This window comes from Sus scrofa, chromosome 14, assembly GCF_054392235.1.
Source record: "Sus scrofa isolate SSC_HxYL_T2T_F1_AM1 chromosome 14, Sscrofa_HxYL_maternal_Yorkshire_Landrace_v2.0, whole genome shotgun sequence".
NCBI lineage: Eukaryota > Metazoa > Chordata > Mammalia > Artiodactyla > Suidae > Sus > Sus scrofa.
Window position 1 is genome coordinate 70,708,939 of NC_139396.1, and position 26,134 is coordinate 70,735,072.

Here is a 26,134-nt window from a genome sequence, read left to right on the forward strand (position 1 = left end):
TAATAATTAGTGATGTTGAACATCTTGTGGTTTTTTTGGCCATCTGTATGTCTTCTTTGGAGAATTGTCTGTTTAGATCTTCTGCCCATTTTTTGATTGGGTTGTTTGTATTTTTTTGGGTATTGAGCTGCAGGAAGTGTTTATATATCTTTGAGATTAATGTGTTATCAGTTGCTTCATTTGCAGATATTTTCTCCCATTCTGTGAGTTGTCCTTACATACACTTTTTTAAATGAAACAAACAGAAAAACCGGAGTTCCCTTTGTGGCTCAGGGGAAACAAATCTGACTAGGAACCATGAGGTTGCGGGTTCGATCCCTGGCCTTGCTCAGTTAAGGATTAAGGATCTGGCATTGCCGTGAGCTGTGGTGTAGGTCACAGATGCGGCTTGGATATGGTGTTGCTGTGGCTGTGGTGTAGGCCTGCAGCTATGGCTCCCATTCGACCCCTACCCTGGGAACCTCCATATGCCGCGGGTGTGGCCCTAAAAACATAAAAGACAAAAAAAAAAAAAAACCACAAAAAAACTTTCAAGTTATCAGTAAGATAAAATGTTGATTTTTTTTTTCTCCCTCCTGTATGGTAATTTCTGCTGTTTTGGAGACCTGCTGAAGAAAATGTCTCAAGGACTCAATTTAAAATGTTTGTGCTGTAAATTCTCACCCTCAGTGTCCAGACGGAGCAGCGAAGAGATGAAGCGAGACGTCTCTGCACCTGAGGGTGCGTCGCCTGCCTCGCTCATGGCCATGGGGGCCACATCGCCACAGCTATCCCTGTCCTCCTCTCCCACAGCCTCCGTGACCCCCACTACCCGGAGCCGGATAAGGTAGAGAACAGTTGGTGTAGTTCGCGCATGCCGTTCCTGGCCTTCTGAGAGGCTGTAGGACAGTGGTGGTATTTTCCTTTGAAAATAGTAGGTATTTTCTGATCTAGTCTTTTGTGCCCAGAATTGGGAAAGATGATAAAGAAGTAAAAAAGTAAAAGTGAGAGAGAGAATTATTTTCCCCAAGCAGCTGGTGTTTTTGCTTTTTTTGTGTGTGGGTTTTTTGGTTTTGGTTTTGTAAATTACAGAACAGCTGGGTACAAAAGTAAGTTTAGTAAGACTCGAATTTGGAGTGTGGGTGGGGTGTTGGGGAGGCTGGGAGAGGGGGCCTTGAAGGTGTGGGTGAGGGGAGGGGACGTTTGTGGCAGGATCACTGACTCCAGTGGATGTACAGGAAGGATGAACATGATGACGGTGGGATGGGAGTGGATTTCATACTCTGCCGTGTATTGACTTACAGGTTTGAGGACAAAATGGAGTATTTGGTGTCTCAGACTCAAGTTGTTACTTACCTTTAAAGCTCTGCCTCTCAGGACCAGCCTCTTACAAGAGTGGCCCTGTAAGTGGCAGTATCGGGCAGGCAGGGTGCCATGAAGAGTTGGCTCACCTTGCCCAGCTGTGCTTGTCCTTGTGTCCGGGGTGATGGGCCGCCTGTAGGTCCTGTGGGTAGAGCACCTACTCTTCTTGGCCCTGACTCAGAAACTGTGACCCTTAGGAAGGCATTTCCTCAGCTTCCTGGTCTTAAAGATGTTGCAAGAGACCACCATGAATTCTGGGGGTTCTTTCCTGTAGCTTCTCATTGTGCCCATAGTATTTACTCTTCTTTAATGCCTTCTAAGCTGTTTCTATGACAGAACAGCCCCTATTAACTAGAGCAGACCCAGTGATTGTAGTAGTTGCTTTTATTTTACTTTTTTTTTGTTTAAGGGCTACACCTTCGGCATATGGAAGTTCCCAGGTTAGAGGTCCAATCAGAGCAGGAGTGGCCGGCCTATGCCACAGCCACAGCAATGTGGAATCCAAGCTACATACACCATAGCTCATGACAACGGTGGATCCTTAACCCACTGAGCGAAGCCAGGGATCGAACGTGCATCCTCATGGATCCCAGTCGGGTTCATTAACTGCTGAACCACGAAGGGAATTCCTAAAAGTATATTTCTTCAAGGTGGCAGTTTAACTGCATATTGAAATATTTTTATATTTTACTCTTGGCTCTAAGATAAATAAAAATTGGTGCTATTTCGGGGTGTTCCTCTCATTTGGAAAAGCTTCAGTTCTACATGTGTGCTCTATGATTTCTTAACCTACTTTTCAGGGTGAATACAGAGAGAACCAGTATGCTAAAGAATGCTAAGCCCCTTGTGACACTGAAACATCTAGAACAGTTACTGGACAGTTAGGTGTGTAGGTGGTGGGGCCAGAGTCTCCGCTTCACTTGAGAAATAATCACTGAAAATTAGACCAAACTTTTAAGTGTGTGCTGTCCATCCCATAATAAATGCTAAAGTTCCTTGAGGGACAAGGGCCCTGTGTTGTTCACTGCCCCATGGCCTGGCACAGTGGTGCTGCATAAGGAGGTACTGAATGAGTGAGTTTACAGAAAAATTCCATCTTCTATGTAAGGTGACATGCTAATTGCTTATAGTCAGTGAAGAGCATACAACTTGGCAGTAAACACATTTGAGACATTTTATGAATGTTTGTAATGTTTATTGCTGTCTTTTTTTTTTTTTGTCTTTTTAGGGCCGCACTCTTGGCATATGGAGGTTCCCAGGCCAGGGGTCGGATCAGAGCTATAACCACCAGCTTACGCCACAGCCATAACTACTCAGGAACCGGGCCATGTCTAGGACCTACACCACCTACGCTGGCTCCTTAACCCACTGAGCAAGGCCAGAGATCAAACCTGCGTCCTCATGGATGCTAGTCAGATTTGTTTCTGCTAAGCCATGACAGGAACTCCTTGTTGCTGTCTTTTATCTTACCTACTTCCCCCAGTTATAAGCACCTGGAAACCAGGAGCAATTCCTTATAATCCTTCACCTTGCATAACCTTTTCTTTTGTATTTACATTAAATGATTAAACAAAAAAAACCTAAATGAAGACACAAAAGGTTGGAAATAAAAAGGAGTAAGATAAGGGAGTTCCTTTGTATGCAGCAGGTTAAAGATCTGGCATTTTCACAGCAGCAGTTCGGGTCACTGCTGTGGCATGGATTTGATCCCTGGTCTGGGAACTTCCACATACCATGGGTGCAGGCTAAAAAAAAAAAAAAGGGTAAGATAAAAGTAATGCATAAAGATTAGGAAGGATGAGGATAGAAAGGCAGCTGTGGTGACTTTCAGAGGCTGTAAGTGTCAGTTCAAGCCCTGGAGCATATTCTGTTAGTTGTGAACACACACTGTACTGAGTCTTGGCCAGTTCCCATGTGGATAATGAGTTGAGCCCCGTTCAGATGGCAGAATCCCCTGACCGTGGTGGGTCTGCGAAACCCTTAAACATTGATAGGTAAAAACCAAACAAATGAAGACAGATTGCTGTTAGATGCCTTTGAATGTACGTTTGTTGAGATGCAAACCCACACTGTTCTCTTCTGTTTGTTGGACTTCTGGTTTATAATGTTGCTTAAATTAAAAATATTTCAACATGGGTTCCTTATTTTCACTTAGGGAAGAAAGGAAGGACCCTCTCTCAGCGTTGGCAAGAGAATATGGAGGATCAAAGAGGAATGCCTTGCTGAAATGGTGTCAGAAGAAAACCGAAGGCTACCAGGTAACCACACAGTTCTTTTGTCCCCCAGGAGCAGCTGCCATTCCAGGTGCTAATGATGCAGCTCACTGAGCAGTGACAAGACCTGTCCTGGGGCTGAGTCTCCCCCAAACTTGGTGGAGTGTCACCTGGATGAAATGTTTCTTACCTTTGCAGGGCAGCTAGTCTTCGAAGTATTCTTATTCAGCTGTTGCAGCACTTTATTTTTTGAGTCTCCAATAAATGTTTTGTTGAGGTCTCATCCAGACTGAGGGCAAAAATTATTTATTTTACTTTAAATTAAGATTTTAATTATTATGTTTCAAGTTTTCTTTGGCTACGTCGTCTTTCGTAGCATTTTCTCCTTCCCACTGTGCTGTCTTTATGCCCTGTCATTCCACATATGGATGGTTTTAGAGTCTGCCCTTTCTTCCGCTGTCTCTGTCAGTATCTCTCTCTCTCTCACTTTTAAAGTAACTGTTTCTTTTTAATTCAGTATAGTTGATGTACAGTATTGTGTTAGTTTCAGGTGTATGGCAAAGTGATTCAGATATATTCATATACACACATACACACTGTGTTTTTTTCTTTTTTCTTCCTTCATCTTTTGTCCTTTTAGGGCTGCACCAGTGGCATATGGAGGTTCCCAGGCTAAGAGTCTAATCGGAATTGTTGTTACTGGCCTATACCACAACCACAGCAATGCCAGATCTGAGCCACATCTGCAGTCTGTGCCACAGCTCACAGCTATGCTGGATCATTAAGCCACTGAGCAAGGCCAGGGATCACACCTGCAACGTCATGGTTCCTAGTGGGATTTGTTTCCACTGTGCCACAACTGGAACTCCGATACATACATAATTTTTTTCAAATTCCTTCTCCCCCCCCCCTTTTTTTTTTTTTTGCTTTTTAGGGCCACGCCCTAGGCACATGGAAGTTCCCAGGCTAGGGGTCTAACCAGAGCTGTTGCTGCTGGCCTACATCACAGCCACAGCAACCTCAGATCTGAGCCATGGCTGTGACCTGTACCATAGTTCACGGCAACACCGGATCCTTAACCCACTGACTGAGTCCAGGGATCGAACCCACAACCTCATGGTTCTTAGATTTGTTTCCACTGCGCCACAGCGGGAACTTTATCAAGTTCTTTTCCATTTTAAGTTATTATAAGATATTGAATATTGTTCCCTGTGATACATACAGTGGAACATTATTCAGCCCTTAAAAGAAAAACAGTTCTAACATGTTCCACAGCTGGATGAACCTTAAAGACATTATGCTAAATGAAACAGGTCATGCACAGAAGTATAAATATTATATGATTCCACTTATATGAAGTCCCTGGAATAGCCAGATTCATAGTGACTGAAAGTAGTATGGTGTTGCCAGGGGCTGGGGAGCAAGGTGTAGTGGGGAGTTACTGTTTGAAGAGTACAGAGTTTCCGTTATACAAAATGAAGAAGGTTCTGGAAATGGATGCCAGTGATGGCTGTACAATAGTGTAAATATTCTTAATACCACTGAACTGTACACTTACAAGATAATTGCTTAACAAAAGTAAAAGTAAATGATTGAGATACAACTAGATAGAAAATCAGCAAGGACTTACAAGATTTGAACCATATACTATGTATTTGAACTATATACTAACTAGACCTACGTGACATCGATAGAAGACTGTATCCAACAGCAGCACAATGTGCATTCTTCTTAGATACACGCAGCACATCCAGGATAGATGGTATAATGAGTAATAAAACAAGTCTCACTACATTTTATTTAAAAAAATTTTTTGGAGTTCCCGTCGTGGCGCAGTGGTTAACGAATCCGACTAGGAACCATGAGGTTGCGGGTTCGATCCCTGGCCTTGCTCAGTGGGTTAACAATCCGGCGTTGCCGTGAGCTGTGGTGTAGGTTGCAGGTGCGGCTCGGATCCCGCGTTGCTGTGGCTCTGGCATAGGCCGGTGGCTACAGCTCCGATTCGACCCCTAGCCTGGGAACCTCCATATGCTGCAGGAGCGGCCCAAGAAATAGCAAAAAGACAAAAAATAAAAAAATAAAAAAAATAAAAATAAAAAAATTTTTTAAGTTTATATGACTTTTGTTTTTTCCATTATAGTTGACTTATCACTACATTTTAAAAGCTTGAGGAGTCCCCATCGTGGCACAGTGGAAACGAATCCAACTAGAAACCATGAGGTTGCAGGTTCGATTCCTCGCCTTGTTCAGTGGGTTAAAGGATTGCGAGCTGCTGTGTAGGTCGCAGACTTGGCTCAGATCTGGCATTGCTGTGGCTGTGGCGTAGGCTGGCAGCTGTAGCTCTGGCTAGACCCTTAGCCTGGGAACCTCCATGTGCTGCAGGTGTGACCCTAAAAAGCAATAAAATACAATAAAAGCTTGAAATTATACAGAAAAATTTTAATTAATAACAGGAGGAAAAATCACGGCATTACAAAACTGGGAGGAGTTGAAAAGCAGCTCTCAGAGGGAACTTCATAGCTGTGAATGTCTACTTTTAAAAAGAAGAGAAATATCAAATCAGTGATCTAACCTTTCACCTGAAGCAAGTAGAAGAAGAGCAGACCAAGTGTAAAACAATCAGAGGAAGGAAATAATAAAGACTAAAGCAGGGAGTTCCCGTCGTGGCGCAGTGGTTAACGAATCCGACTAGGAACCATGAGGTTGCGGGTTCGGTCCCTGCCCTTGCTCAGTGGGTTAGGGATCTGGCGTTGCCGTGAGCTGTGGTGTAGGTTGCAGACGCGGCTCGGATTCCGAGTTGCTGTGGCTCTGGCGTAGGCCGGTGGCTACAGCTCCGATTAGACCCCTAGCCTGGGAACCTACATATGCCGCGGGAGCGGCCCAAAGAAATGGCAAAAAGACAAAAACAAAACAAAACAAAACAAAAAAGACTAAAGCAGAAATAGAGGGAATAGAAGGATCAGTAGAGAAGGTCAGTGAAACCAGAGTTGGTTTTGTTTTTTCTTTTTTTTTGTCTTTTTAGGGCAGCACCTGCGACGTATGGAGGTTCCCAGGCTAGGGGTTGAATTGGAGCTGTAGCTGCCGGTCACAGCCACAGCCACAGCAATACCATATCTGAGCTGTGTCTGCGACCTACACCACAGGTCATAGCAATGCCGGATCCTTGACCCACTGAGCAAGGCCAGGGATCGAACCTGTGTCCTCATGGAAACTATCAGATTTGTTTCTGCAGAGCCACGACGGGAACTCCGTCGTGGTTTTTTGAAAAGATCAGCAAATCTACAAACCTTTAGCTAAAGAAGGGAAAAGAAGAGGCTAAAATTACTAGAATCAGTAATACAAGAGGGAACATTACTAATGACCTTATAGAAATGAAAAGGATTAAAAGGGAATACTGTGAACAATACACCAGCACATTGCATAACCTAGATGAATTGGACAGATTCCTCAAAATACACAAACTATCAAAATTGACTCAAGAAGAAAGAAAATCTGAATAGACCTAAAGCAACTAGAGAAACTGAATTAGTAATCAAAAAACTTTCAACAAAGAAAAGCCCAGGACCAGATGGCTTCACTGGTGAATTCCACCAAACATTTAAAGGAAGAATTAATATTAATCTTTCTCGCTTTCTTCCAAAAATAGAATTGAGAACATTTCCAAATTCATTGTGTGAGGCCAGTATTACCCTGATAACAAAGCCAGAAAAAGACATCACAAGTAAGGAAAACTACAGACCAGTATTCCTTCTGCAGAAAGGAATAAAATACTGACAAGCAGAGTCCAGCAATAAAAAGAAATGTGCACTATGACCAAGTGGGATTTATCCCAGGAATGCAGAGTTGGTTCAACATATGAAAATGAATCAAAGTAATATAGCATGTCATGGAAAAGGGGGGAAAAAACCCACAAAATCATCTCAGTGGATGCAGGAAAAAGTATTTGACAAAATTCAAAACCCATTCATGATAAAAACACTTGACAAACTTGGAATAGGCAGGAACCTGAGAACGGGTATCTATAAAAAACCCACACCTACCATCATACTTCGTAGTAGAATCTAGGTGCTTTCCCCCAGAGTCCGACCAGGAAAGAGTGTCCACTCTTACCACTTCCATTGGACATTTTACTGGAAGTTTGCTGTGGGTAAGTTGGGCAAGAGAAAGATAGGAAAGGCACTCAAAAGGAAGAAGTAATACTATGTCTGTCTATCTATGACATGATTGCTGCCTAGAAAACCTTCAAGAATTCACATAAAAGCTTCTGGAGCTAGTAAGTCCAGCAGGGTAGCAGCATACAAGTCCAGTGTGAAAATCACTTGCATTTCTACATACTAGCAATTGAAATTCCCAAAATGAACTTGACTACATTTCCATTTATAATAGCATAGTGAATAAAAGACTTAGAAATAAATTTATCCAAAGGGAGTGAATAAAAGACTTAGAAATAAATTTATCCAAAGGGACACAAGGCTTGTACACTGAAAACTACAAAACACGTGGAAAAAAATTAAAATCTAAGTAAATGGAGAGCTCCTTTGTTCATGGTTTGGAAGTTTTGCTATGTGGGTGAATCTTGAACCGTTCTGCCAAGTGAAAGACACCAAATGTAAAACTCTGGCCTGAGAGACCTCAGTGCTCCGTGCCTGAAAGTGGGGTGACTGCTACCCCAGCTTTGCGGACAGCACAGACGTCAGTGCAGGTGGATCCCAGTTTGATCTAGGGCTGAAATCGCAAACATAAATTAATAAACCCTTAATGTTTTTCCTTTATGTCATTTTTTATTGAGAAATACTTAAGATACAGTGCTTGCACTTAAAAATGTACATTTTCATGTAATCACAGAGTTGTGCAGCTATCACCACAATCAGTTTTAGAGTGTATTCATCAGTCTGGAAGGGAGTCTTGTGTTTGTGACTATTAGGAGGCAGCCGTGGGGCTACTTCCTATCCCCATAGCTGTGCCTGTTCTGGATGTTAAACGGCCTGAGCCCCTTGGGACAGCTTCTTCCATCCAGCATCATGTTTTCATGGTTTGTCTGTGTTGTAGCGAGTCCTCCATATGCCACTCCTTCTTAGGACTGAACAGAATTCTGCTGAGCCGTGAGTTCCCATCGTGGCTCAGCAGTAACCAGCCCAACTAGTATCCATGAGGACTCAGTTTAACCCCTGGCCTCTCTCAGCGGGTTAAGGATCCGATGTTGCCGTAAGCTATGGTATAGGTCGCAGATGTGGCTTGGATCTGGCGTTGCTGTGGCTGTGGTGTAGGCTGGCAGCTGCAGCTCCAGTTGGACCCCTAGCTTAGGAACTTCCGTGTGCCAAGGGTGTGGCCCTAAAAAGACCAAAAAGAAAAAAAAAAATGCATTTCACTGGATGGAAGTCCCACTTTGGTTGACCCTCTGCTAACGGGTGTTTGGTTGTCGTGGCTGTCACAGGTGATTCTGCTGTGCACCCTGTGTAGGAGGTTTTGCATGGACCTAAGTGATTTTTCTCATCCACCTTCCATCTTCTACCTGGCTGCCAGAGTGCTTTGAAATTGTGATCTGGTTATTTCTCTTTAAACTGCTTCTCCTTTGCATTTGGTTAAAGCTCCAAATCCTTAGTGTGGAGAACAGGACCCCTTACATTTGGCCTGGCCCTTGTGTAGTCTTGCTGGCTCTTCAGCACTCTCACCGTGTCCCCTTCCATCCGGGGAGTGCCTGCTCCTTCAGCTTCCGTGTCAGCATCTGTGCAGAATTTCGGATTGCTTTTGCCGGCTGCACCTCACAAGGACGCTTCCCTCATGTGTGATCCCCCCCAGCCCCTGCTCCAGATCCCAGGGAGCCTAGTTTTCCCTTGACTTGAGCCCAGTCCAGGGCAAAGTGCTTTACAAATTTCAGGGCCTATTTTGGGGAGTCTTGGTATCTACGGTTCATTTTCCCTGTGTTATAGAACTCCGTAGGGTGTATTCCAAGGGTACTGACATTGTCAGTTTGCGGATGTGTCTTCCTTTCGAGATGATAAGCTCCCTATAGGGCCCATCTTTGCCATCCAGCATCCAGCAGAAGGCCCTGCATGTGGCAAAGCAGCATGACTGAGCTGTATGTTGAATGTCATGGGTACCTTGGAGGTTCATTGTTAGAACTGTGGTTCTCAAGCTTGTATGTAAAACCCATGAAGAGTGTAGGAAGAGTACAGATGACCCTTCAAGATTTGTGATCTGAGAGATGCAGACTCTGGAATCTGTGTTTTTATAAGCGTTGCAGTTGGTCCATAGACGCCACTGTGAGAATCACACATGGAGTAGTGATTAAGACATGGCTCTTGAGTGTCAGGTAAGGTTTGAGTGTCAGCTCTGCCTCTTACTACATGACCTTTTGCAAATTACTTAGCCTCTCTGGGCGTCAGTTTCCTCCTCTGTAAAATGGAGGCTTAAATGAGATAGTCATGAACATTTTCTAGCATATGCTACACATTTAATAGATTTTTAACATATTGTTTTTCTGTGTTATTTGGTGTCATCTTGTAACATAAGCTTTAAATTTTCCGAGACCACTACTTAAATTGAGTGATTTTAGATGATTAGAAAGTACCTCTCAGAGTTCCTGTTGTGGCACAGCAGAAACGAATCCTTCTAGTATCCATGAGGATGTGGGTTTGATCCCTGACCTTGCTCAGTGGGTCGGGGATCCGACGTTGCTCTGACCTGCGGTGTAGGTCGCAGACTTGGCTTGGATCCCACGTTGCTGTGGCTCTGATGTAAGTTGGCAACTGTAGCTCCAATTAGATCCCTAGCCTGAGAACTTTCATAAACCAAGGGTGCAGCCCTAAAAAGCAAAAAAAAAAAAAAAAAAAATTTTCCTCTCCTTTGGTTATGGAGCCTCACCATGTGTCAATTTGATTAATTAAGGAACAGGTTGATTGAGATAATTCAAGCATTAAATCGAAGATTTAACTAATGTCTCTTGGTTCCTTCCCACTTAACTTTTCTGATTGTGTGATTTTAAGGTACATTGTATTAGGCTAAAAAAACCACAAATCAGTTCCTTAAGAAGCTCCATTAATAATTTTACGGTTTTTTTTTAATTAATTGTGTACTTACTACACAAGAGGAAGTGTAATGCAAAACAGAAATGGTTAACCATACATAAATAGAAACCTTTTTGTACGTTGGACAGTCTTGTGCTACAGACCCACCCCCTCCCTTCCTTACTTCCTATGGACACTTCTGTAATGATGTCTACATAGAGCTTTTGTGTTTGTCTGGCTTTTGTTTCCTGTGAGACTGATATCTGTTTTGCTGTTTAAAAGTAGATAGGATGCTGGTTCTTTTATTTCAAGGTCTGTGAGTTAAAATTGGACATAATTTTATATGCGTAATCTTTTTAAGCTGAAAGATATATCTGATAGAGCCCTTAATTTGTCAAGAGCCACGTAAGAAGTGCCAGAGCCCTTTCCTTATCTAGCTGTAAGTACGGATGAACGTACCCGTCCTTCGAAGCCAGCAGTGTGGGACCAGTCCCTTGGTCTGTGGCTTCTCACAGTCAGCAAGAGAGGGCGGGCTATGACACTCACTAGAGCAGGGGCTGGTACGTGACACTTAGCACATTCTCCACTCTCAAGCCTCAAGCACATCAATAATGTTGAGGAGCTGTCTAATCAATGGAGATAGATTTTCTGAACTCATATCATCTTCCTCTGACTCTCCGAAGAGTCATCCTAAAATAATTGTACTAATCACTGTAATTTCATTAACCATCCATTACAGAGCAAGCCTTTGTGAGTTTGGGTTTTATCTGACAAATACATTTTTCTCTTTTAAATTGCACCCTGCTACCAATTATTCACTGAAGTTTTAGAATACTAGAATATTACCATTGAAGGGGACTTGACGATCTGAGTTACTGTCAAGTTTACAAATGTGAGACTGAACCCTCCATGGATAAATAACCCCCTCAAGGCTATGCCATGAGTTTGTGGCATCACAGATAACCTTCACAACTGTTGCCATAAGGATCAAGTTTTCTTCTTCTTCTTCTTCTTTTTTGTCTTTTTGCCATTTCTTGGGCTGCTCCTGCAGCATATGGAGGTTCCCAGACTAGGGGTTGAATCGGAGCTGTAGCCGCTGGCCCACGCCAGAGCCACAGCAACAAAGGATCTGAGCCGCGTCTGCAGCCTACACCACAGCTCACGGCAACGCCGGATCCCTAACCCACTGAGCAAGGCCAGGGATCGAACCTACAACCTCATGGTTCCTAGTCGGATTCGTTAACCTCTGAGCCACAATGGGAACTCCTTTTTTTTAAAAATCAGTGCCTCAGCTTGTATACAGTTGTATTTTAAAATTATTATTATTATTTTGGTCTTTTTGCCTTTCCTAGGGCCGCTCCTGCAGCATATGGAGGTTCCCAGCCTAGAGGTCTAACCAGAGCTATAGCTGCCGGCCTACCCCACAGCCTCAGCAACACGGGATCCAAGCCGTGTCTGCAACCTACACCACAGTTCACGGCAATGCCGGATCCTTAACCCACTGAACAAGGCCAGGGATCAAATCTGCAACCTCATGGTTCCTAGTCGGATTCGTTAACCACTGAGCCACGGCGGGAACTCCTTAAAATTAATTTAAATGGAGTTCCTGTTGTGGCTCAGCTCTTGAAGAACCTGACATAGTATCCAGAAGGATGCAAGTTCAATCCCTGCCTTGCTCATTGGGTTAAGGCTCCTGTGCTGCTGTAAGCTGCGGAGCAGGTTGCAGATGCAGCTTGGATCTGTTGTGGCTGTGGCTGCCGCGTAGGCTGGCAGCCGCAGCTCCAATTCGGCCCCTACCCCGGGAATTTCCATGTGCACCCCCATGTGCCCCAGGTGTGGCCATAAAAAGAAAAACTAACAAAATAAATAAAATTAATCTATATATATATAATTTACTCGAATAATTTTTCAGTGTTCTGAGGAGAAGTGATGCTCTGCTGCTATTTCATCACCTCTGTACATTCTGCTTCCCCCAGGCAGCTCCTCCAGTTCTTTGGCCTTTAGGGATCAACAGTATAAGATTGATAGCATGAGAGTAACTAGGTAATAAGGAAGATAACTCATACTTTCAGTATACTTTTCTTTGGTTCTAAATTTTATATTTAACAGTTTCTGTTGTACCGTTGTTTTCTTGTTCCAGGAAAATCTAATTGAATACAATCAAGGAGCCTCTAAAGGTTAATTTAAGAAAGCTTTATTTTGAAATCTCATTGTTTTCTGATAAAATGCCAGGCCAAGAGATGGATTAGTTAATCCAAAGGATAATGAAATCACTTAATCTAGTACAAAATAGTTTTAATAAATGGGCAAAAGCTTTTAGTATTGCCTGAGGTAATTTAATCTCAGACATTAAGAATGCACAGTTTTATTGAGGGATTTGTTCATTAGTGCTTGTACTGAAGAAGAAAAGATTGTATGATTCTTAGTGGAGGTTAGTGGAATCAGAAGAATTGATGGACTTCATAGTTTAAAAGGGATGTTTTTATGTGCTTGCTTTACTTGTGTTCTAGCAATTTTTCCTAATGTAAAAATAACCTTATTAGAGTTCTCGTTGGGCTCAGCAGGTTAAGAACCCAACATAGTGTCCGTGAGGATGTAGGTTTGTTTCCTGGCCTCACTCAGTGGGTTAAGGATCTGGTGTTGCCGCAGACTGTGTCATAGGTTGCAGACGCAGCTCGGATTTAGTGTTGCCGTGGCTGTGGTGTAGGCCTGCAGTTCCAGCTCTATTTTGACCCCAAGCCTGGGAACTTCCATATGCCACAAGTGCAGCCCTAAAAACAACAGTTAACTTACCAAATACATACTAAGCTCTGTGCCAACAAGTATGCTGGCTATTAAAGCAGAAATCGGGAAATAGAAAGGTACTTCCTATTTGAGGAAGCTTGTGGATGAGTCAGTAAAATATGCGTCAATAATTAAAACTTAGTATAGATTTCTGTATATGGTTATGATAGATTATCAGACGAAACTGCTGAGAACTTCTGTTTTGTTTAAAATATAAATATGTATATATAAAAATGTGTGTGTGTGTCTTGGTTAGGCACTGGGGACTAACCAAGACAGCTAGGTCAAATTTGGCAGAAGCCAAAATTGCAGGGAGTAAGAAATCACACTGAGTTGAGCTCCTATTTAGGCTGCCCTTTTCAGCTCCTGGAGTGATTGCCAGCTCCTGGCATGGGGCAGAGACCAAACAGAAAGTGGTGATCTAGAGCTTGTTTCAGAGTTACTGAGGAGGAAAACTAAAATTTGAATTTGGAGCTACCTAGAAGGCAGCTGAGACTTGAGGGTCCTACCTAAATCCTGGGGAGGAGACCATCTTAGTGTAGCGAGCTTTTGTCCTCGAGGTATTTGTCACATGCTCAGATGTGTAGAGATGGACTTGGAGAAATTCACCAGAAAGATGCCTCCAAGAGGATAAAAACTTTAGCACAGCTTTTGTTCTTCTGGTACTAAAGAGACAAATCAGGAGTCCAAGGCCAGCCAAGGAGCAGTGACCCTGGCAGACACTCTGGGAGTTCAGTAGAGACCTCAAAAGAACTGTGTCTTACAAAAGAAGATTGGCTAGAAGAGGCTAGCTTGAAATTCAGCTTCAGAACTTCTACCCGCTGCGTCAAGGTGATCAACTGCCAGAAGAAACTTAAAACCTCTCTGTAGGGAGATGACATCATCCAGCCCTTTACACTTGGATACCCAGTGTCTTGCATTATATCAGAATTACCAGACATGCCAGTAAACATGATTAAATGACTGAAAATCAATGGAAATAATGAGTAATTAGGGGCAAAGTCAGGTGGTCTAGATACTGGAACTCTGAGATGAAGCCTTTAAAATAACTGATTGATGTGTTTAAGAAAATAGATGAAGAGATAGAAGATTTTACCAGAGAATCGGCATCTATAAGATAGAATCAGCTGGAAATTTTAGAATTAAAAAATATAATTGCTGAAATTAGGAACTCCAATACACGCATTTAACAACATGCTAGATACAATAAAGATTTGTGAATTGTAGACTCTGCAATGAAGCACTGAGAGATGAAAAGTTGAAAAATACATAAGAAGGTGTCATAGACATGGAGTATAGTAGACTGTTTAACAGTGTTATTAGGGTCCTGGGAGAAGAGGGAAGGACAGGAGTGTCATAGTAAAACTGCCAGGGAGTTCCCATCATGGCTCAGCAGAAACGAATCTGACTAGTATCCATGAGGACGCAGGTTCAATCCCTGGCCTCAGTGGGTTAAGGATCCAGCATTGCTGTGAGCTGTGGCGTAGGTTGCAGACACAGCTCAGATCTGGTGTTGCTTTGGCTGTGGCATAGATTAGCACCTACAGCTCCAATTCGATCCCTAGCCTGGGGACCTCCATATGCCATGGGTGTGGCCCTAAAAAGACCCAAAAAAAAAAAAAAAAAAAAAAACCTGCCAAAAATGAAAGTCAATGAAAAAAATCATAAAATAGAGAAAAAAGATATTAGCTGCAGAGGAGTAATAAGACTGACAACTTCTCAGTAGATCAACGAAAGCAATTTATCATCAATGGGCCCACTCTGAAAGAAAAAAAGAAAATTCTTTTAGCAGAAAAGAATTAATCCCATAAGGAAACAAAATTACAGAAGGAGTAAGTGTATGGGTAAAATAAATGAATATTGACTCTGCAGTATAAAAAAATATCTTATTTAATAGATGCAAACTATTGTGTTTGGAGTGGATAATCAGTGAGATCCTGCTATATAGCACTGGAAACTATATCTAATCACTTATGATGGAGCATGATGGAGGAAAATGTGAGAAAAAGAATGTATATATGTATGTGTGACTGGCTCTCTTTGCTGTACTGTAGAAACTTGACAGAACACTGTAAACCAGGTATAGTGGAAAAAATAAAAATCATTTTTAGAAAGAATTTGAGATGATCAGATGAAAATATTATATATACAATGAATAAACAACAAGGCCCTACTGTGTACACAGGGAACTATATTACTATCCTATAATAAACCATAATAGAAAAGAAGAGGGGAAAAAAAGATATATTTGGTTTAAAATATAGGACAAAAATGGCTGTAAAGGTCAGTGGAGCAATGAATATAATTAAAATGTTGTAAGGTCTTTGTATTGTTCAGAAAGTTATAAAATTCCTAATTTTTGGTAGATATTAATAAGTTAAGGGTCACATACTATGAATCTCTAGGTCCGCAGTATCCAGTAGAGTAGCCATTGACTGCATACAGTTAATGAGCACTTAAAATGTAGCCCATCCAAATTGAAATGTGCTGTGGTTGTAAAACATAGATCAGATTTTAGTATGTGGGAAAAAGAATGTAAAACATCTCATTTAAAAATATTGATACAGTTGGGAGTTCCTGTCGTGGCACAGTGGTTAATGAGTTTGCAGGTTTGATCCCTGGCCTCGCTCAGTGGGTTGAGGATCTGGCATTGCTGTGATGAGCTGTGGTGTAGGTTGCAGACGTGGCTCGGATCTGGTGTTGCTGTGGCTCTGGTGTAGGCCAGCAGCTGTAGTTCCGATTCGACCCCTGGCCTGGGAACTTCCATGTGGTATGGGTGTGGCCCTAAAAAAAAAGACAAAAAAAATACTGATACAGGAGTTCCTTTATGGCTCAGTAGGTTAAGGATCTGGCATTGTCACTGCAGCAGCTCAGGTTGCTGTGGTGGTGTGGATTCGATGCCTGGCCCAGGAACTTCCACATGCCACAACCATGGCCAAAATATAAATTACAAAAAATGAAAATATTGATACTGAAAAAATAAATAGAAAAACCAAGATAATTGACACATATTGAAGTTATCATTTTAAGTATATTAGAGTGAATAAAATATATTATATATCTTTTTTACCTTTAAAAACAGAGTTGCTAGAATATTTTTTCTTTTTTTGTTCTTTTATTTTTGGCCACACCTGAGGCATGTGGAAGTTCCTGGGCCAGGGATAGAACTAGCGCCAGCACAGCGACACAAGCCACTGCAGTGACAATGCTGGATTTTTAACCTGCTGAGCCACGAGAGAACTCCTAGAAAAATTTTAATTATATTATTGGTAACAACTAAAACAATAATAAAAAATGGAAAATTAGGAGGTTAATGGAGGAGGGAGAAATGGAGTAATAATAAATACTTGATTAATACTGAAGAAGGCAGGAGAGGAGAGAAAAAGAACAAAGCACTAAGGATAAAGAAGTAAATTTAAACCCAGGTATGTTACAATTGCGTTATATGTACATGGGCTTAGTATTACAGTTAAAAGACCGATTTTTAGATTATTAACAACAAACCCAATGCTGTTCTGCATACAGGAGCTACACTTTAACTGGATAGATTGAAGGTAAAAAGAATGGGAAAAGATACACTGTGCAAACACTGGTCAAAATTTGGGAAAGCAGAGTTCCTGTCATGGCTCAGTAGAAATGAATCTGACTGATATCTATAAGGACACAAGTTCAGTTACTGGCCTCGCTAAGTAGGTTAAGGATCCAGTGTTTCTGTGAGCTGTGGTGTAGATCACAGATGTGGCTTAGATCTGGTGTTGCTGTGGCTGTGGTGTAGGCTAGTGGCTATAGCTCTGATTTGACCCCTAGTCTGGGAACCTCCATATGCTGTATGTGCAGCCTTAAAAAGATCAAAAAAAAAAAAAAAAAAAAAAAAGTTGGGAAAGCTATACTTACGTATTTCATTATGAGGTTCACAGTCTTTTTTTTTTTTTTTTTTTTTTTAAGCACTGCACCAGCAGTATATGGAGGTTCCCAGGCTAGGGGTCTAATCGGAGCTGTAGCTGCCAGCCTGTGCCAGAGCCACAGCAACACAGGATCCAAGCCATGTCTTCGACCTACACCACTACATCATAGCTCACGGCAATGCCAGATCCTAAACCCACTGAGCGAGGCCAGGGTTTGAACCCCTGTCCTTATGGACATTAGTTGGGTTCATTAACCACTAAGCCATGATGGGAACTCCGAGGTTCCCAATCTTGGTAAGAGTTAAGACATGATGAAGCCCAGATATTCATCAAGTGGATAGATAGGAATTCTCATTGTGGCTCAGCGGGTTGACCAAACTAGTATCCATGAGGATGTGTGTTCAGTCCCTGGCCTCACTCAGTGGGTTAAAGGATATAGCATTGCTGTGAGCTATGGTGTAGGCTGGCAGCTGCAGCTCCGATTCAACCCCTGACTTGGGAACTTCCATATGCCATGGGTGCAGCCCTAAAAAGACAAAGTGAATGGATAAATAATTGTGGTATAGAGTACTGTATGGTATAGAAACAAAAAAGAACAAACTATTACAACTTGGTTGACTCTCACACAGATAATATTGAGCAAAAGCAGCCAGATTTAAAGGAGTGCAAATTGTGATTCAGTTTAATTGAAGCCGAAAAGTGGCAGGATTAGTCTAATATATGTCAGAATAATGGTTTCTTTTAGGGGGGGATCACAGGAGGCTTTCTTTTTGAAAAATGAAAAAAATACGAATTCCATCATATTTTCTACACAGACAATTTTTCCATCAGTGACTAAAAACAGTTTTAATTCTTCCTTTATAATCTAGATGTCTTTTATTCCATTTTCTTTCCTTATTGTACTGGCTAGAAACTAAAATAACAATATTGAATAGTAGTGGTGGGAGCAGATATCTTGATCTTGTTATTAGACTTAGGGCAGGGCTCAGCAAAATTTTTCATAAAAGGCCAAATGGTAAATATTTTAGATTTTGGGAGTTATAGATCTCTGTTGAAACTATTCAGCTTTGCCATTGCACCTTGAAATTGCCATAGTTAATACATAAATGAAAAGATGTGGCTGTATTTCAGTCAAAATAAGCAAAAAGGCCATAGTTTACTGACATCTATCTTGGGGGAAGGCATTCAGTCTTTTACCATTAAGAGTAATGTTAGCTCTGGGTTTTGTTGATGCCCTTAATCAGGTTGAGAAAGTTCCCTTTTTCTTGGTTGCTGAGAGTGTTTTGTTTTTGTTTTTATAAAATCAGGATTAGAAGCCAGATTTTTGTCAAATGCCTTTTCTGCATCAATTGAAATGATCATGTGGTTTTTTTCCTTCATTCTGTCTGTATAGTGTATTTCATTGATTGATTTTCATATGTTGAACCATCCTTGCATTCCAAGAATAAATCCCATTTGGTCATGGTGTATGATCCTTTTAATATGCAGTCAAATTTGGTTTGCTGATATTTTGATGATGATTTTTGCAACATTGTTCTTAAGGGATATTTCTCTGTAGTTTTCTTTTCTTTCTTTCTTTCTTTCTTTCTTTCTTTCTTTCTTTCTTTCTTTCTTTCTTTCTTCCTTCCTTCCTTCCTTCCTTCCTTCCTTCCTTCCTTCCTTCCTTCCTTCCTTCCTTCTTTCCTTCTTTCTTCCTTCCCTTCCCTTCCCCTTCCTTTTTAGGGTTGCATGTGTGTCATATGGAAGTTCCTAGGATAGGGGTCAAATTGGAGCTACAGCTGCTGGCCTGCATCACAGCCACCACAACACAGGATCTGGGCCACGTCTGTGGCCTACACCACAGCCCTCAGCAATGCTGGATCCTTGACCGGCTGAGTGAGGCCAGGGATCGAACCCACATCCTCATAGATACTAGTCATGTTTGTTTCTGCTGCACCACAATGGGAACTCTTGTAGTTTTATTTTCTTGTGGTTTCTCTGCCTCACTTTGAGAGCAAGTAATTTTTTTCTTTTCTTTTATCCTCTTCTTTTTTTTTTTTTTTTCCCCCTTTCCTTTTTGAGCCACACCTGTGGCAAATGGAAGTTCCCAGGCTAGAGGTCAAATCGGAGCTGTAGCTGCCGGCCTGTGCCACAGCCACAGCAATGCAGGATCAGAGGCATGTCTGCAACCTACACCACAGCTCATGGCATCACCAGATCCTTAACCCACTGAGTGAGGCCAGGGATTGAACCCGTTTTCCTCATGGTTACTAGTTGGATTCTTTCTACCCACAGCAGGAACTCTGAGGATTTTTCTTTATCAGGAGTTTTTTGATTACCAGTTCAGTCTCCTTACTAGTTAAAGGTCTATACAGATTTTTCACCTCTTCATAATTCATTCTTTGTAGGTTTTGTGTTTCTAGGAATTTGTCCATTTCATCTAGGTTACCCAATTAGCTCGTAAACAGTTAAGTGCTCTCTTATAATCTTTTTTATTTTTGTAGAATCAATAGTAATGCCTCCACTTTCTCATCTTTGTAATTTGAGTCTTCTCTTAGTCTATCTAGCTAAAGGTTTATCAGTTTCATTGATCTTTTCAAAGAACCAACTTTTGTGTTTATTGATTTTTCTCTGTTTTTCTACTCTTTATTTTGTTTATCTCTGCTCTAATCTTTATTATTTCCTTCCATTAGCTTTGGGTTTAATTTGTTCATCTTTTTCTAGTTGCTTACAGTACCGTCAGATAGTTTGTTGATTTCTTTCTTTCTTTCTCTTTTTTTTTTTGGCCCCACCCACAGCATATGGAAGTCTACAGGCCAGGGAGCAAATGCGAGCTGCAGCTTCGACATAGCCACAGCTGCCACAACTCGGAATCTTTAACCACTGCACAGGACTGGGGATCACATCCACACCTCAGCATCAACCGAGCTGAATCCTTAATCTGCTGTACCACAGTGGGAACTCCTTGAGTTCTTACTTCCTCATGTTTAAGAGAAAGTTTTTAGCTATATATTGTCCCCTCAACATTGCATTTGCTATGTCCCATAAGTTTTAGTTTGTTGTGCTTTAATTTTCAATCATTATTTTCTAATTTTCCATGTCATTTCTTCTTTGATCTATAGTTAAGATGATTTTTTTTTTTTTAATAGTAAACCAGCCTTTTATTCCTGGGAAAAATTCCACTTGGTTATGATGTATTATCCTTTTTCTGTATTGTTGATTTGATGTGCTAAAATTTTGTTTAGGATTTTTGCATCTGTGTTTATGAGGGTATTAGTCTGCATTTTGCTTTATGTCTTTAATAGGATTTAATATTAGGGTAATGTTGACCTCATAGAATGAGTCAGTAGGAATTCTTTCTTTCTTTTTTTTTTTTTTGTCTTTTTGTCTTTTTTGTTGTTGTTGTTGTTGTTGCTATTTCTTGGGCCGCTCCCACAGCACATGGAGGTTCCCAGGCCAGGGGTTGAATCGGAGCTGTAGCCACCGGCCTACGCCAGAGCCACAGCAACTCGGAATCCGAGACGCATCTGCAACCTACACCACAGCTCACGGCAACGCTGGATCGTTAACCCACTGAGCAAGGGCAGGGACCGAACCCGCAACCTCATGGTTCCTAGTCGGATTCGTTAACCACTGCACCACGACGGGAACTCCAGGAATTCTTTCTTTCGGTGGCTCAGTGGGTTAAGGATTTGGCATTGTCACTGCTGTGACTCAGGTCACTGCCGTGGCACAGGTTCAATCCTTGCCCCAGGAACTTTTGCCAGTCATGGCCACACACACACACACACACACACACACACCCCTCTTCTTTAGTTTTCTGGAAAAGGCAATAGGTACATAGAAAGTTCTCTGAAAAAACAGTAGTACAATTGGTATTATTTCTTACTTAAATGTTCGGTAGAATTCCCCAGTGAAGCTACCTGGGTCTGGAGTTTTCTTTGTGGGAAAGTTTTTTAACTACAAATCCAATTTCTTTTGTATCTGTGTAGTGCTGTTCAGGTTATATATTTCTTCTTTGGTTGTGTGTCTTTCAGAGAATCTGTCCATTTCATCTGAGTTGTTCAATTTATTGACATAGAGTTGTTTATAATATTCCCACATTATCTTTTAGACATTTTTAGAATCTAAAGTATTGTCTCTTCTCTGATTCCCCATATTACAATGTGTGTGTTCTCTTTTGTCCTGATTAATTTGACTAAAGGTTTATCAAATCTATCTTCTCAGTGAACCAGTTTTTAATTTTACTTATTTTCTTCATTGTTTCTATTTTATTTCACTGATCTATACTCTGGTCAGTTTATTCTCTTTCTTCTGCTTGCCTTGGGTTTCATTTGCTCTTCATTAGTTTCTTAAGGTAGTTCTCTTGATTTGAAGTTTTTTTGTGCTATAGAAATTTATTGCTAGAAATTTCCCCTAGGTGCTGCGTTAGTGGTATCTCACAAATGTTGATATATTGTATGTTCACTTTTGCTCTGTTCAAAATACTTACTAATTTAATTTCCCTTTGATTTCTTCTTTGACCAATGGATTATATATGTTTTTTAGTTTCCAAACACTTAAGGATTTTCCAGAAAATTGAGTTCTAATTTAATTCCATTGTGGTCAGAGAACATACTCTCTATAACTTCAATTTCTTTCAAATTTATTGAGACTCATTTTGTAACCCAGAATATGCTGTATGTTTTCTTTTGTTTTGTTTGTTTTTTAGGGCTGCATCCATGACATATGGAGGTTCCCAGGCTAGGGTTCAGCCACAGCAATGCTGAATCCTTAACCCACTGAGCAAGGCCAGGGATCGAACCACATCCTCATGGATACTAGTCAGATTTGTTTCCACTGCACCACAGCAGGAATTCTGGTGTATGTTTTTTTAAAAGGCTGTTCTTCTGTTGTTGGGGGAAAAAAATATTCTGTAAGTGTAAAGTTAGAGCTGGTTGGTTGTGTGTTATCAACATCTTCTGTATCTTCAGCCACTTTCAGTCTCTTTGCTCTATCAGTTGTTGAGTGAGGGGTATTGGAATCTCTTTACTTGGCATTGCGGATATTCTGTGTCTCTGTGCAGTTCCACTAGTTTCTGCTTTGTGTATTCTCTTTCTTTTTTTTGGCCACCCCTTGGTATGTGTAGTTTCCAGGCCTAGGATCACATCTGAATCACAGTTGCGATCTATGCCACAGCTGCAGCAATGCCAAATCCCTAACCCACTTTGCCAGGCTGGGGATCAAACCTGAATCCTGCTGCTGCAGAGATGCTGTCGATCCTGTTGCACCACAGCTCCTGCTTTGTGTATTTTGAAGTTGTTGTTAGGTACATAAATGTTAATGATGAGAAATGTATCTCTGTCATTATAATATGACCTCCTTTATCCCCAGTAATATTCTTTGCTCTGAAATCTACTTTGATATAAATACACTCACTCAGATATTCATTTGAGTACATTTAGCGTGGTATATATTTTTTTAGTATGTTTGTTGTAGGTGGCATATAGTTGAATATTACCATTTTAAAAATTATTTTCCTAATGATTACTCTAGGGATTATAATATACATCTTATCACAGTTTACTTGTTTTTCCGACTTAATTTAGTGAAAGTTGCTTACTATAGCAAATTTGCTCCAGTGTAGCACCGTTTCCTCCCTCTTTGTTTTTGCTTTTATTATCATATATATTAGATTTTGTTGTAAACCCAGTAGTACAGTGTTGTAATTATTCCTTAACGGTGTTTGTTTTTGTTTGCTTTTTATGGCTAAACCTGCGGCATATCAAAGTCCCCAGGCTAGGGGTCAAATCGGAGCTGCAGCTGCTAGACTATGGCACAGCCACAGCAACGTGGGATCTGAGCTGTGTCTGTGACCTACACCACAGCTCACAGTAATGCTGGATCCCTAACCCACTGAGGGAGGCCAAGAATTGAACCCATATCCTCATGGATACTACTCAGGTTTGTTACCTCTGAGCCACAAGGGGAACTCCCTATGCAGTGTGTTTTTCAGAACACTTAAAAGAAGAAAAGTAATAAGAGTAGCTTCAGGCAAGAGAGCCTGAGGCTCTTCCTGTTCTTACCTGAAGTTTTAGTCCCTTTTCATGAGTAATACTTCTGAATTTAGTTCCTTGGATTGATTTCCAGGGCCCTGGCGTGATTTTTTTTTGACAGGTTTGTTCAGTCTCATGTTGTCTTTTGGATGAGGGTTTGTCAGCCTCTTCTCCGACACAGCTGCAAGGGCTTCCTTTGTTTTTTGTTTTTTTAAGAGTATAAGTTGCTTTTTAATAATAAAATATTGCAAAAGTAAATCATCACATAAAAAGAATGCAAAAAGAGTACGGGTGCATTTGAAATAAGAAAAATAGAATCTACCACTCAGCTTAAGAAACAGGCTTTTAGGAGTTCCCGTTGTGGCTTAGTGGTTAACGAATCCGACTAGAAACCATGAAGTTTCAGGTTCGATCCCTGGCCTTGCTCAGTGGATTAAGGATCCGGCATTGACGTGAGCTGTGGTGTAGGTCACAGACGCGGCTCGGATCTGGCATTGCTGTGGCTGTGGTGTAGGCTGGCAGCTACAGCTCTGATTTGACCCCTAGCCTGGGAACCTCCATATGCACAGGTGTGGGCCTAAAAAAAGACAAAGAGACCAAAAAAAAAAAAGAAAGAAAGAAAGAAACAGACTTTTACAAATGCATTAGAAACCCCCTGTGTGCCCCTCCCTAATTGCATTTCATCTACTCCCTCCAAGTAATCCTCAAGATTACCTTAATCATCTTTTGGGATCATTCTTTATTTCCCTGCCCCTTTCCACTAAGCAGTGACAGATTCTCCCAAAATTGTGTGTTCCCGTGGATTAAAGAGAGTCAGTAGAGTGAGATCTAGTGGACAGATAAAAATAGCTTGATCCTTGACAGCTTCCTTTGAAAGAGTGGATGGTCTCTTTCAAGTAGGAGAAGGGCGGTTCTCTCAGGCATTTTGTGGCATGTTCATGGGTTGCTTCCTCTCGTCTGCCTGCCCAACTTGGGCGCTGGGTATTGCCATCTCCCTGGGCCATTGCTTGGTCTCAGCCCTGGAAGCTTCTGCGGAAGTAGTTGGCCCCAGGGGCCCAGGTTTCTTATGATGCGTCTTGGTCACTGTGTGTGAGGAGGGGCTGGGGGAGAGAGAAGTTTCCTCTGCACACATGACCCTCCTCCCCTGCTCTGTCCAAGGGTTATGGTGGAATGTTACTGTCATGGATACTCCCCTTCCTTTTTAAGAAGGTCTTCATTCTCTTTGGAAAATGTTAAAGTACTCCTTTCCCCCTCCTTCCCTGTCTCTGTCCCCTTCCACCTTCCTAGCATCCTCTTTGTGATTCGGGTAGGGCTGGGATTGGGGACGCCAGAATGGGAAGGTTTGCACAGCTGGGGGTTCTGCCAGCAGGTAGGGTGCAGTTAAAATCGTGCATTGGGATTCCCCATACTCAGAGCACAGCTTAGAGTTGCTTTAGTTTCCTCTTCTATATCTGGAGTCTTAGGTCACAGGAATGGCTTCCAGAGTTAAAAATAAAAAAGGTGCAGGCTGTAGATAAGGGTTTTGATCTGAATCAAATCTAGGTTGGGAGTCTACGTTTTTTTATTTTACATTGTCATTTTGCATGGAAACTAAGTTCCCATACAGAAAGATCTTATTGTTTATAAATATCACTATGTTCCAGGGCTTTAAAATACTTGAACAAAGGGGAAAAGAATGGCCAGATTTGTGGTCCCACCCGTTCTTTATGTGGGCTTACATGCACTCACAAGTTCTCTCTAGTGAAGCAGTAAAACTGCTGGTCTAGTCATTCTCTGACCTGATGACACAACGTCCCCATGTAGAAAGCTCGAAGAGGCCGGCAGGACACTCAAGTCTGCCAGGCGCCACCAGGGAGTACAGCGCCTGCATCCCAGGCTCCACCCCTCACAGTGGAAGTTAGACTGTCGCCCAGCAGTCACCATGGAGTGAAAGAACTGTTTCCTGTTTTCAGGGGATTCCTTTTAATGCCAAACATAGGAGCTGAGAAACAAAGTTTTCCCAGAATCACAGTGGACTTCTTGTGTTCTGTTTAAACATAATTTGTTAACATCTATTTCCAGAAATGTCAAGGCTGTAATTTTTTAAGTTAATTGCTTAGTGACATTGAAATAAATTAGTTTGATCATTGTTTTAGTGTGAGGTAGGTGACACCATTCAGTTAAGGCTTCCCTCCGGCTGACACCAGTTTCATGTACAAGTGACAGTGGAGAGTCCCACATGGCACTGGTTCTCAAATATTGGTTCCTGCCCTTCTGATAGTGGGTGTCTTGCAGAGCCATACTCAGCCTATACATTTGGAAAGATGCTCAGGAATGGTGAGCTTCCAGCTCCCTGGTGGAGCTGTGGTCTGCGTGCAGCAGCAGCAGCCTCTCGGATGACGTCACCAACAGAGTAGACTTGTGGCTTCGTAACTCTGGATCCTGCTGCTCTGCCCTTTCTTCTTCCCCAGTAACTTCCATGGAGGACAGAGAAGCCTACTGGGTATGGTTGATGGATAGTGTGATCACCAGCACTCTTGTTAGCTTCGAGGTACTTGTGTCAGGTTTGCGTTTGTTTCTCCTGAGTCAGCATCCAAAATCCTGTTTGCAGAAGTTGGAGAAAGTCAGACGAGATGGCCCCTAGAAATCATGAGGCTGGGGCCTCCACTCCACAGGCGGGCAGTTGCAAGGCGGCAGGGTGGCCTGTGGCCTGAGACCTCAAAGTAGAGTCTTTCAACACCCAGCCCCAGGCTCCTGCTACCAGCCCAGCCTACCTCCCAGCACTGCCCCAGATTCTTCAGTAAGTTTCCAGTAAGTTGGTCCTTTCATTATATGAGTAATGCTGAGAACCAGAAGAGAAATCAGATAAGTAACATTTTCAAGGGCTGCTT

At 41.8% G+C, this 26,134-nt stretch overlaps 1 protein-coding gene and 1 long non-coding RNA gene across 21 annotated transcripts in view; both read left to right on the top strand.

The window, feature by feature from the left end:
• The window catches only part of SPECC1L (sperm antigen with calponin homology and coiled-coil domains 1 like), a 131,326-nt gene that overhangs the window by 88,226 nt on the left and 16,966 nt on the right, over positions 1-26,134 (top strand). For 19 of the 20 annotated variants that reach the window (XM_084993897.1, XM_084993903.1, XM_084993900.1 and 16 more), the window contains 2 exons: positions 670-826; positions 3,497-3,599. In XM_084993897.1, the coding sequence (XP_084850023.1) occupies positions 670-826; positions 3,497-3,599 (260 nt within the window). Of the gene's footprint in view, positions 1-669; positions 1,782-2,600; positions 3,128-3,496; positions 3,600-26,134 lie in introns of those variants that run through there. The other variant, XR_014826002.1, reaches the window with a different exon arrangement.
• LOC146396671 (uncharacterized) lies at positions 5,913-14,602 on the top strand. The gene is made up of 3 exons (XR_014826014.1): positions 5,913-6,142; positions 6,857-7,944; positions 7,984-14,602. It is a non-coding gene; the product is annotated as an uncharacterized LOC146396671 (long non-coding RNA).